The sequence below is a fragment of the Eleutherodactylus coqui genome, chromosome 11, assembly GCF_035609145.1.
Source record: "Eleutherodactylus coqui strain aEleCoq1 chromosome 11, aEleCoq1.hap1, whole genome shotgun sequence".
NCBI classification, from domain to species: Eukaryota; Metazoa; Chordata; class Amphibia; order Anura; family Eleutherodactylidae; genus Eleutherodactylus; species Eleutherodactylus coqui.
In genome coordinates this window covers 5,766,014-5,777,245 of record NC_089847.1, presented here as the reverse complement: position 1 = coordinate 5,777,245, position 11,232 = coordinate 5,766,014, and the positions used below count along the sequence as shown (strand labels likewise).

Below are 11,232 nucleotides of genomic sequence, written 5' to 3'. Positions count from 1 at the left end.
AGTAGAGCTGAGTAGGTTGTGGTGTAGTCGCACTGGCTGTGATGTAGTAGAGCTGAGTAGGTTGTGGTGTAGTCGCACTGGCTGTGATGTAGTAGAGCTGAGTAGGTTGCGGTATAGTCGCACTGGCTGTGATGCAGTGAAGCTGATTAGCCTGCGCTGCAGTGCGCTGCCTTCCTCCGACCCGTAGAGGTCGCTGTGAGCGCCGCCCGTTCTCTCCTGCCGTCAGTCCCGGAAGCCCGTGATCCCGGCCTGGCTCTGCTGTGTGCGGCCGCCCCTCTCCTCCTGCGAGCGGCCTCCCGCCGCCTCCCTAGCCCGGGGCTGCGGGGCCTGAGCCCCATTCCCCCTGCAGCTATGCCGGGTCCGCAGGCCGGGAGCAGAGCCCGCGTGTATGCCGACGTGAACAGCCTGAGGAGCCGCGAGTACTGGGACTACGAGGCGCACGTCCCCAATTGGGGGTAACCGGGGATGGGGGAGGAGGAGATGGGGGAGAGGGGGATGGGGTGGGAAGAGAATGGGAGTACAGGGGCGAGGGGGGAGGGCTGAAAGTGAGGAGGATGGGGGGTACAGGGGTGAAAGAGGAGGGGCACGGAGGGGGTGGTGAGGGGGACACCGGTCTGGTGGTGTGTGAGTGGGGGGATGACGACACCGGTCTGCTGTTGGGGGGGGGCACAGGTCAGCTGTTGGGCGAGGGGATACCAGTCTGCTCTTGTGGGGGGACGCCGGTCGGCTGCCGGGGTGTGGATGTTTCTTCTCCATCCTGATCTCCTCCTTGTGTTTTGGGGCAGGAACCAGGAGGACTACCAGCTGGTGCGGAAGCTCGGCCGCGGCAAATACAGCGAGGTGTTCGAGGCGATAAACATCACCAATAATGAGAGGGTGGTGGTGAAAATCCTCAAGGTGAGTGCCCTCCGTCGCTGCGCCCCCTCATCTCCCCCCCCCCCCCCCCCGGCGTCCTCCGCCGTCGCGGCCTCCCCTCATCTCCCCCCCCCCCCCCCCCGCGTCCGCCGTCGCGGCGTCCCCTCATCTCCCCCCCCCCTTGGCGTCCTCCGCCGTCGCGGCGTCCCCTCATCTCCCCCCCCCCCCCCCCCGGCGTCCGCCGTCGCTGCGCCCCCTCATCTTCCCCCAGCGCCCTCCGTCGCTGCGCCCCCTCATCTTCCCCCTGGCGTCCTCCGTCGCTGCGCCCCCTCATCTTCCCCCTGGCGTCCTCCGTCGCTGCGCCCCCTCATCTTCCCCCGGCGCCCTCCGTCGCTGCGCCCCCTCATCTTCCCCCTGGCGTCCTCCGTCGCTGCGCCCCCTCATCTTCCCCCTGGCGTCCTCCGTCGCTGCGCCCCCTCATCTTCCCCCTGGCGTCCTCCGTCGCTGCGCCCCCTCATCTTCCCCCTGGCGTCCTCCGTCGCTGCGCCCCCTCATCTTCCCCCTGGCGTCCTCCGTCGCTGCGCCCCCTCATCTTCCCCCTGGCGTCCTCCGTCGCTGCGCCCCCTCATCTTCCCCCTGGCGTCCTCCGTCGCTGCGCCCCCTCATCTTCCCCCTGGCGTCCTCCGTCGCTGCGCCCCCTCATCTTCCCCCTGGCGTCCTCCGTCGCTGCGCCCCCTCATCTTCCCCCTGGCGTCCTCCGTCGCTGCGCCCCCTCATCTTCCCCCTGGCGTCCTCCGTCGCTGCGCCCCCTCATCTTCCCCCTGGCGTCCTCCGTCGCTGCGCCCCCTCATCTTCCCCCTGGCGTCCTCCGTCGCTGCGCCCCCTCATCTTCCCCCTGGCGTCCTCCGTCGCCGCGCCCCCTCATCTTCCCCCTGGCGTCCTCCGTCGCCGCGCCCCCTCATCTTCCCCCTGGCGTCCTCCGTCGCCGCGCCCCCTCATCTTCCCCCTGGCGTCCTCCGTCGCCGCGCCCCCTCATCTTCCCCCTGGCGTCCTCCGTCGCCGCGCCCCCTCATCTTCCCCCTGGCGTCCTCCGTCGCCGCGCCCCCTCATCTTCCCCCTGGCGCCCTCCGTCGCCGCGCCCCCTCATCTTCCCCCTGGCGCCCTCCGTCGCCGCGCCCCCTCAACTTCCCCCTGGCGCCCTCCGTCGCCGCGCCCCCTCATCTTCCCCCTGGCGCCCTCCGTCGCCGCGCCCCCTCATCTTCCCCCTGGCGCCCTCCGTCGCCGCGCCCCCTCATCTTCCCCCTGGCGCCCTCCGTCGCCGCGCCCCCTCATCTTCCCCCTGGCGCCCTCCGTCGCCGCGCCCCCTCATCTTCCCCCTGGCGCCCTCCGTCGCCGCGCCCCCTCATCTTCCCCCTGGCGCCCTCCGTCGCCGCGCCCCCTCATCTTCCCCCTGGCGCCCTCCGTCGCCGCGCCCCCATTCTCCCTCCAAGATTTATTTTCTTCATTTTGCAGCCTGTGAAGAAGAAGAAGATAAAGCGAGAGGTGAAGATCCTGGAGAACCTCCGAGGGGGCACCAACATCATCCGCCTGCTGGACACCATCAAGGACCCAGTGGTGAGAGACCCCCCCCTCAACCATATATTCATCAGCTGGGGGAGCGTATAGCCATACAGTGACTGATGGGGGGGAGGCTGGGGTTAAAGCCTATAGTACAGCGTACGGGGCGCAGATCCCATGTGTATGTATAGTGCGGCACAGGAGCCGCGTACGTGGTGCAGATCCCATGTATATGTATGGTGCGGCACAGGAGCCGCGTACGTGGCGCAGATCCCATGTATATGTATGGTGCGGCACAGGAGCAGCGTACGTGGCGCAGATCCCATGTATATGTATGGTGCGGCACAGGAGCAGCGTACGGGGCGCAGATCCCATGTATATGTATAGTGTGGCACAGGAGCAGTGTACGTGGCGCAGATCCCATGTATATGTATGGTGCGGCACAGGAGCCGCGTACGTGGCGCAGATCCCATGTATATGTATGGTGCGGCACAGGAGCAGCGTACGTGGCGCAGATCCCATGTATATGTATAGTGCGGCACAGGAGCCGCGTACGTGGCGCAGATCCCATGTATATGTATAGTGCGGCACAGGAGCCGCGTACGTGGCGCAGATCCCATGTGTATGTATAGTGCGGCACAGGAGCCGCGTACGTGGCGCAGATCACATGTGTATGTATAGTGCGGCACAGGAGCCGCGTACGTGGCGCAGATCACATGTGTATGTATAGTGCGGCACAGGAGCAGCGTACGTGGCGCAGATCACGTGTATGTATAGTGCGGCACAGGAGCAGCGTACGTGGCGCAGATCCCATGTATATGTATAGTGTGGCACAGGAGCCGCGTACGTGGCGCAGATCCCATGTGTATGTATGGTGCGGCACAGGAGCCGCGTACGTGGCGCAGATCCCATGTGTATGTATAGTGCGGCACAAAAGCCGCGTACGTGGCGCAGATCACGTGTGTGTGTGTGTGTGTATATATATATAGATAGATAGATATAGTGCGGTCCTGTGCCGCACTATATATATACACATGGGATCTGCACCACGTACGCGGCTCCTGTGCCGCACTATACATATACATGGGATCTGCACCACGTACGCTGCTCCTGTGCCGCACTATATATATACACATGGGATCTGCGCCACACTATACATAATATATATGTGTGTGTGTATAGTGTGGCGCAGATGCCATGTGACCCCCGTCGTCCCAGTGTTGGCACTGCACATGTCTGGCGGTCACGGTTCCCTGCTTGTCCACTAACAGGACTGCAATATTGTGGCCTCGTTAACACGAGAATATATGTATTTGGGCCTTAAAATCTGCTCCGTTTTTGGTGTTTGTCTTGGTTCTTTTGCGCACGTGCGGCTTCCTTATTCACTGTGTTTTTTTTACGTGTGCAAAGAAAATGCTAGATCAGCAAATTCCTGTCACCTTTTTTCACAGTTTCCTAGCAACATGCGCCAAAAAACGCAGCAAACACCCGAATGGTCGTTCTACGTGCGTAAGATGCACCAAAATAGGACAGGCTGCAAGGTTGTTTTTACTTGCGTGAAAACCGCGTATTTGAGTATCTCAGCGCAGGTCCGTGGGGTGAGAGCTGTCCGTATTATGTGCATAAAGTGTGTAATGCCAACCAAACGTATGCCCGTGTGAAAGCGCCTAACGCAGACGAATGATCCAGCAGCCTATATAATGGTCATAGGACCAATAAGTCACACCAAAATACCGGATCGCCACAGCGGGGCGCATATAGAATGGAGGCATTACATGGCTCTATAGGTCCTCATGTACATCCCTTATAGTCGAGCAGGACTGTCTCTACGGAATAAATGCGTAATCGTGGCGTCCGCGGGACCAACGTGAAAAACACCAATACAATAAATACTTAGCTCTCCGTCACACGGGGGGATTTAGAACTCCGCCTATTTAATGTATGTCTTGGCCTGCGTGCGGCTGCAGTCGCTTATTTACTTGCCCAATACACCCGCCAGCGGCTCCCATATACTCATTGTGCGTAAGTGCGCTGGTAGAAAATGCAGCTCTGATTCGGAGCTCCGCGGTACGAGGGTAACACCATTGTAAATATGTCTGTGAATGATCCCTAAGAACGAGTTCCCTGGTCTGCATCAGAGATGTGTGATCTGACTAGGGATCAAGAGATCGTAATCCACTGACATGGAGATCCATCTGGGTGTCGTTTCCTTCCACACCGTGGATAAGACACTTGATCAGCCACTGGATCTAAAAGTCCTTTTTCACAAGCCGACTATCAGGTGCGAACATTCTTCGAGTGCCCTGTTGTACTGCCTCTAGCTTGGATACAAGATGTGATACGGGCGGGCATGGAGGCTCTAGCATCCTGTTGTACCGCCTCTAGCTTGGATACAAGATGTGATACGGGCGGGCATGGAGGCTCTAGTACCCTGTTGTACCGCCTCTAGCTTGGATACAAGATGTGATACGGGCGGGCATGGAGGCTCTAGTACCCTGTTGTACCACCTCTAGCTTGGATACAAGATGTGATACGGGCGGGCATGGAGGCTCTAGTACCCTGTTGTACCACCTCTAGCTTGGATACAAGATGTGATACGGGCGGGCATGGAGGCTCTAGTACCCTGTTGTACTGCCTCTAGCTTGGATACAAGATGTGATACGGGCGGGCATGGAGGCTCTAGTACCCTGTTGTACCGCCTCTAGCTTGGATACAAGATGTGATACGGGCGGGCATGGAGGCTCTAGCATCCTGTTGTACCGCCTCTAGCTTGGATACAAGATGTGATACGGGCGGGCATGGAGGCTCTAGTACCCTGTTGTACCGCCTCTAGCTTGGATACAAGATGTGATACGGGCGGGCATGGAGGCTCTAGTACCCTGTTGTACCACCTCTAGCTTGGATACAAGATGTGATACGGGCGGGCATGGAGGCTCTAGTACCCTGTTGTACCACCTCTAGCTTGGATACAAGATGTGATACGGGCGGGCATGGAGGCTCTAGTACCCTGTTGTACTGCCTCTAGCTTGGATACAAGATGTGATACGGGCGGGCATGGAGGCTCTAGTACCCTGTTGTACCGCCTCTAGCTTGGATACAAGATGTGATACGGGCGGGCATGGAGGCTCTAGTACCCTGTTGTACCACCTCTAGCTTGGATACAAGATGTGATACGGGCGGGCATGGAGGCTCTAGTACCCTGTTGTACCGCCTCTAGCTTGGATACAAGATGTGATACGGGCGGGCATGGAGGCTCTAGTACCCTGTTGTACCACCTCTAGCTTGGATACAAGATGTGATACGGGCGGGCATGGAGGCTCTAGTACCCTGTTGTACCACCTCTAGCTTGGATACAAGATGTGATACGGGCGGGCATTGAGGCTCTAGTACCCTGTTGTACCACCTCTAGCTTGGATACAAGATGTGATACAGGGGGCATGGAGGCTCTAGTACCCTGTTGTACCACCTCTAGCTTGGATACAAGATGTGATACAGGGGGCATGGAGGCTCTAGTAACCTGTTGTACCACCTCTAGCTTGGATACAAGATGTGATACAGGTGAGCATGGAGGCTCTAGTACCCTGTTGTACCGCCTCCAGCTTGGATACAAGATGTGATACAGGGGGGCATGGAGGCTCTAGTACCCTGTTGTACCACCTCTAGCTTGGATGCAATTGGAGACAGTTGGAGTTGCTGGTGTTTGTCGAATGATCAGACGGTCCTCTCTGCTGGTGGGCATCCTGATGAGCCCGGTCACCTTGTGTGCCCCCCATCCACTGGTCCCAACACCTCCTAACACTCTGGTTAGAATGGCCATTGGGGGACAATTCATTGATACGACCATCCAGCTTCTTACATCCCAATAATGCGCCCCCCTCTGGTAACGGGGTGAAATCTCTTCTCTGCGTTGTAGAGGCATCTAGTGGTCAACAAGATCTACAAGCGGAAGAAGAGGTGACTACACACAAGGGGCCTCCGAGAGCCTCTTATAGGCCGAGGGGGGAACCACTTTTAGGCCTCGGGTGGCAAGACGTTCATCCAATCACCACAACTCTTAGCGATTACAGATCTGCCTGACAAGGAACTGCAGGGCGGGATCTGCAGCAAACGACAACTTCTTCTGGGCGCGGATTGTTTTTGAATGTGTACATTTATGTGTCTTTTTGGCAGCTCCCACACCGGCTCTAACCCGTCCATCCTTCAGCTTCTGTCCCCTTTAAAGGATGTTACTGGTGACTTTTGGGAGTTGTAGTCTGACGTCTTCCTCTTTCTCCCACAGTCCAAGACTCCGGCTCTGGTGTTCGAACACATTAATAACACAGACTTCAAGGTGAGTGTAGCTCGCTGAGATGAGCCGGAAGGATGGGGGAGTTGGCGCAGTACACAGTGAGGAGCCCGAGGGGGTTGTTGGCGCAGTGAGGAGCTCAGGGAGTTGGTGCAGTACACAGTGAGGAGCCAGAGCGGGTTGTTGGCGCAGTGAGGAGCTCAGGGAGTTGGCGCAGTACACAGTGAGGAGCCCGAGCGGGTTGTTGGCGCAGTGAGGAGCTCAGGGAGTTGGTGCAGCTCTTACTGCGAGGAGCAGGCAGTAGTTGGCATGTCCCGTTGAGGAGAGCCAGTGGAGAGTTGGCACGCTTTACTGAGAAGAGCGAGTGGGAAGGGGAGTTGGCATGGCTTGCTGTGGGGAGCGGGAGGGTTGACGCAGCTTGCTGTGAGGAGTGGGTGAGAGTCAGCATGGCTCGCTGTGAAGAGCTCGGATTGACACGGCACTTATTCACTATTCCTCTTTGTCTTTGCAGCAGCTCTACCAGATTCTAACTGACTACGATATCCGATTTTACATGTACGAACTGCTGAAGGTATGTGACAGCGGGGGGCTTCAAACTCAGTCCGGCAAGGGTCTGCATTATTGCTCCATGGCCAGTCCTGTGTGTGTATTTGCGCAGGTGTGCAATGTTCCATGGTCACCCCTGGCGGTGGGATCCCCCATGGTCGCCCCTGGCGGTGGGATCCCCCATGGTCGCCCCTGGCGGTGGGATCCCCCATGGTCGCCCCTGGCGGTGGGATCCCCCATGGTCGCCCCTGGCGGTGGGATCCCCCATGGTCGCCCCTGGCGGTGGGATCCCCCATGGTCGCCCCTGGCGGTGGGATCCCCCATGGTCGCCCCTGGCGGTGGGATCCCCCATGGTCGCCCCTGGCGGTGGGATCCCCCATGGTCGCCCCTGGCGGTGGGATCCCCCATGGTCGCCCCTGGCTGGGGGGCGGAGTATGTGATGCTGTGGTGCAAGGAGGGGCCATCTGTGGGCTCCCATTCTCTGCTCTCCAGTACTGTTAGTCCCGCCCGCTGTGACAGAGGGTTGTCAGCTTTTTGTGACCGTTGTCATGACTGCGCCTTGCTCTTGCAGGCTCTGGATTACTGCCACAGTCAGGGCGTGATGCACCGAGACGTAAAGCCGCACAACGTCATGATTGATCACCAGCAGAAGAAGGTATGGGTCATGTGACTACTGCGTAGCCCCTCCCATTATCAGCCGCTGCAGCACAGCTATGGGAGGAACGGCGACAAAGCTGCTTTTTATGTCCTAAAAGAATTGTGAGGCCCCAGCATAGAGAAGGCCAACGCCTCGCCCGTGCATGACCGGTAATGGAAGCGCTGGGCCTTCATCCTGAATAGTGGTTGCTAGATCCCGTATATATCCACGACTGATGTCCATATCGTCTATAGATATTGAATGGCGAGTCTGAAGGTTGCATGACCAAACCCCGTAAGTCACGTGACCCCCCCCCCCAACAGTGGCGTGTTCTTAACCCCTTATAATAATGTTTATTTGCAGCTCCGGCTTATAGACTGGGGATTGGCGGAGTTCTACCACCCAGCGCAGGAATACAACGTGCGCGTCGCCTCTCGGTACTTCAAGGGTCCGGAGCTGTTGGTGGATTATCAGGTAACAAGGCTGCGAATTCTGTCTCCGCCTTGGAGGCGCTGACTGGTAACATGGCTGACGCTCCCTGTGCTCCGCAGATGTACGACTACAGCCTGGACATGTGGAGCCTTGGCTGTATGCTGGCCAGTATGATCTTCCGGAAGGAGCCGTTTTTCCATGGCCAGGACAATTATGATCAGGTGGGTTCAGTACTTGGAGGGGGGGCTGGGGCCATGGGCCCCTCCAAGTATGACATCTGGGGCGGGGGCACGGTATAGTACAGCAGAAAGATGAGATTTGGTTTGTTTCTGCAGCTGGTGCGCATTGCCAAGGTCCTGGGCACTGATGAACTGTACGGGTACCTGAAGAAATACCACATAGAGCTAGACCCGCACTTCAATGACATCTTGGGCCAGTGAGTCGAAAGTGTGACCCTTCGCTGATGTGTGGTTGTTTTCGGCCATGTACCTCTCTACCCTAGCACTCCCCCAGCCCCCCTCTTGCACGTGGGCGTCTCTGGCCACGGCCCTCCCCCAGCCCCCCTCTGGCACGTGGGCGTCTCTGGCGGCGGCCCCCCCCTCTGGCACGTAGTCGTCTCTGGCGGCGGCCCCCCTCTCCCTCTGGCACGTGGGCGTCTCTGGCGGCCCCCCTCTCCCTCTGGCACATGGGCGTCTCTGGCGGCGGCCCCCCTCTCCCTATGGCACATGGGCGTCTCTGGCGGCGGCCCCCCTCCCCTTCTGGCACGTGGGCGTCTCTGGCGGCGGCCCCCCCTCCCCTTCTGGCACGTGGGCGTCTCTGGCGGCGGCCCCCCCTCTCCCTATGGCACGTGGGCGTCTCTGGCGGCGGCCCCCCCTCTCCCTATGGCACGTGGGCGTCTCTGGCGGCGGCCCCCCCTCTCCCTATGGCACGTGGGCGTCTCTGGCGGCGGCCCCCCCTCCCCTTCTGGCACGTGGGCGTCTCTGGCGGCGGCCCCCCCCTCTCCCTATGGCACGTGGGCGTCTCTGGCGGCGGCCCCCCCCTCTCCCTATGGCACATGGGCGTCTCTGGCGGCGGCCCCCCCCTCCCCTTCTGGCACGTGGGCATCTCTGGCGGTGGCCTGTGGGTGTCACTGTGGCCACGGCCCCCATCCCCAGTACACAGGTGTTTCCAACCTCATGCAATTTCCTCCCTCCAGTATGCTCTAGTCTAGTCATGCACGTCCCATCTAGCGTGGGGCGTCTCCAGCCACGTTCCCACCCCTCATTTCCTGCGTCCAGGCGTCTCCTGAGTGTGATACGCTCTTCTCTCCCTCAGACATTCTCGGAAACGCTGGGAGAACTTCCTGCACAGTGAGAACCGCCATCTGGTGAGCGCGGAGGCTCTGGACATGCTGGACAAGTTACTGCGCTACGACCATCAACAGAGGCTGACCGCCCGCGAGGCCATGGAGCACCCCTACTTCTGTGAGTCCCGGGGGTCCACTATGTGGGTGGGGGAGATCGGGCCCTGGGCTCCCGAGTGGCGGCAGAAGTCTCTGTGGTGCACGATGCATCTTGCATCATCCTATTCTCTTCTTCTCGGTCAGATCCGGTGGTGAAGGACCAGCCGGCGGCTCAGACAGACAGTAACTTGCTCCCCGCCTGCCTCTCTACAGCGCGATGAGATCTGGGGATTGTGGGTAATTATCTGCTTGTTACACAAACCCCCTTCCCTCCTGCACCACATGATGTCTGTCGGGGGTCTTTGCTGTCCTGACCCTCCTCTTCTCCCTTGCAGGATGCCGCTGCTGATGTCATCTGGTTTTCGTGGGCGGAACCAGCGTTACGCACTGGAGCACTTCCTGGTTTTGGCTGCAGTGATGTGGACACTAGGACCCCGCAGCCCCCGATCCCAGTTCCTTTATTTTACTGAGATGATGGACAGGTCAGAGCCCTGAGCGCCACCCGGGGGACGAACCTCTGCCCTCCCCTCCGCCCCAAGTTGTGTCCCAGGATGGGAAGCTTCTGTGTACCTGGATTTAACCCTTTGCCTTCTGGACAGAGCTTCCTTGTAGGGTTGTCAGGTGAAATCAGGGTGTGCTGGGCCCAGTTGTAGATAGCGGTGGAGACGGGGTCCTCGCCACCCCCCACCCCATCCCTCCCCATTCCTGTGATGTTCCAGGGTGGAGCCGCGTCTCCTGAAGCAGCAATACCCCCCCTTAGCGCTTCTCACAGTTTGTTTTTGTAATTGACCAATACCCAGGGATGTTTTTAGTTCTGGTGCCAAGATCCCGGGCGCTGCCAGTCTTACTACAGCCGCCGGGTCACTGCAGGTCCGCTCTCTGGTGACGCGGCGAGTCTTCTAAGCTACCTCGGAGACAAGGTCCTGGTGTTCTGTTCACATCTGCTGCCTGAAGCCTTGGAGGGCAGCGGCCATTGTCCTGGGTGGATCTCCGCTCCGTTCCCCGTTCTCAGGTGGGGTGCGCCCTGTTATGGTTCATTATTGTTTTTCTTCTTCTCCCCGGCCGTTGAGGACATGAAGGGTCAGACCCCGGGGGAGGGGAGCCCTCTATAAATACCTCTGTTCAGCACCTCTGCCTCCGCCTGCTCCTTTCTGTGTGAATGGCTGTGTATGGACGGTGTGCTAGCGTTATACTGCAGCCAGAGCTGCAATCGCAGTGCTGCTGCTCCATTATGCCCTGACGACAGAATTTGTGCAGACAATTCCGCCGTTCTATAGGATTTCTAATCCGCATGACTTGTCGGCTGCAGAATTAACGATGTCTTGTTGAAGATTCCTAACCCGCGGAAGGGATGTAATTCCACAATTAATTTCAATGGAAAGAAGACGCTATAAATTCAGAAAAATGCAATAAAATTCGTGATGATGAAATCCGCAGTGGCGTTGCGGGCTGCAGAAGAAGTCCACGTGTGTGAAAGGT

At 59.0% G+C, this 11,232-nt stretch overlaps 1 protein-coding gene across 2 annotated transcripts; it reads left to right on the top strand.

Moving 5' to 3' along the window:
- Positions 1-206: 206 nt before the first annotated feature.
- On the top strand, positions 207-10,881 carry CSNK2A2 (casein kinase 2 alpha 2). 2 transcript variants are annotated; one of them, XM_066584062.1, is made up of 12 exons: positions 207-455; positions 786-897; positions 2,368-2,469; positions 6,692-6,742; positions 7,212-7,268; positions 7,815-7,898; positions 8,244-8,354; positions 8,432-8,533; positions 8,648-8,748; positions 9,627-9,775; positions 9,898-9,990; positions 10,089-10,881. In XM_066584062.1, exons 1-11 carry the CDS (start codon positions 352-354, stop codon positions 9,972-9,974), a joined length of 1,050 nt encoding a protein of 349 aa, XP_066440159.1. In that variant the 5' UTR covers positions 207-351; the 3' UTR covers positions 9,975-9,990; positions 10,089-10,881. The 2 variants fall into 2 exon arrangements, with proteins under 2 accessions (XP_066440159.1, XP_066440158.1); XM_066584061.1 differs by having other exon boundaries at positions 208-455; positions 7,209-7,268.
- Positions 10,882-11,232: the final 351 nt, after the last annotated feature.

Coding starts and splice junctions, on each gene's coding strand:
- CSNK2A2 (XM_066584061.1), top strand. CDS start 352: ATGCCGGGTCCGCAGGCCGGGAGCAGAGCCCGCGTGTATGCCGACGTG. Junction 456..785: donor GCGCACGTCCCCAATTGGGG/GTAACCGGGGAT, acceptor GTTTTGGGGCAG/GAACCAGGAGGACTACCAGC. Junction 8,534..8,647: donor GCCAGGACAATTATGATCAG/GTGGGTTCAGTA, acceptor TTGTTTCTGCAG/CTGGTGCGCATTGCCAAGGT.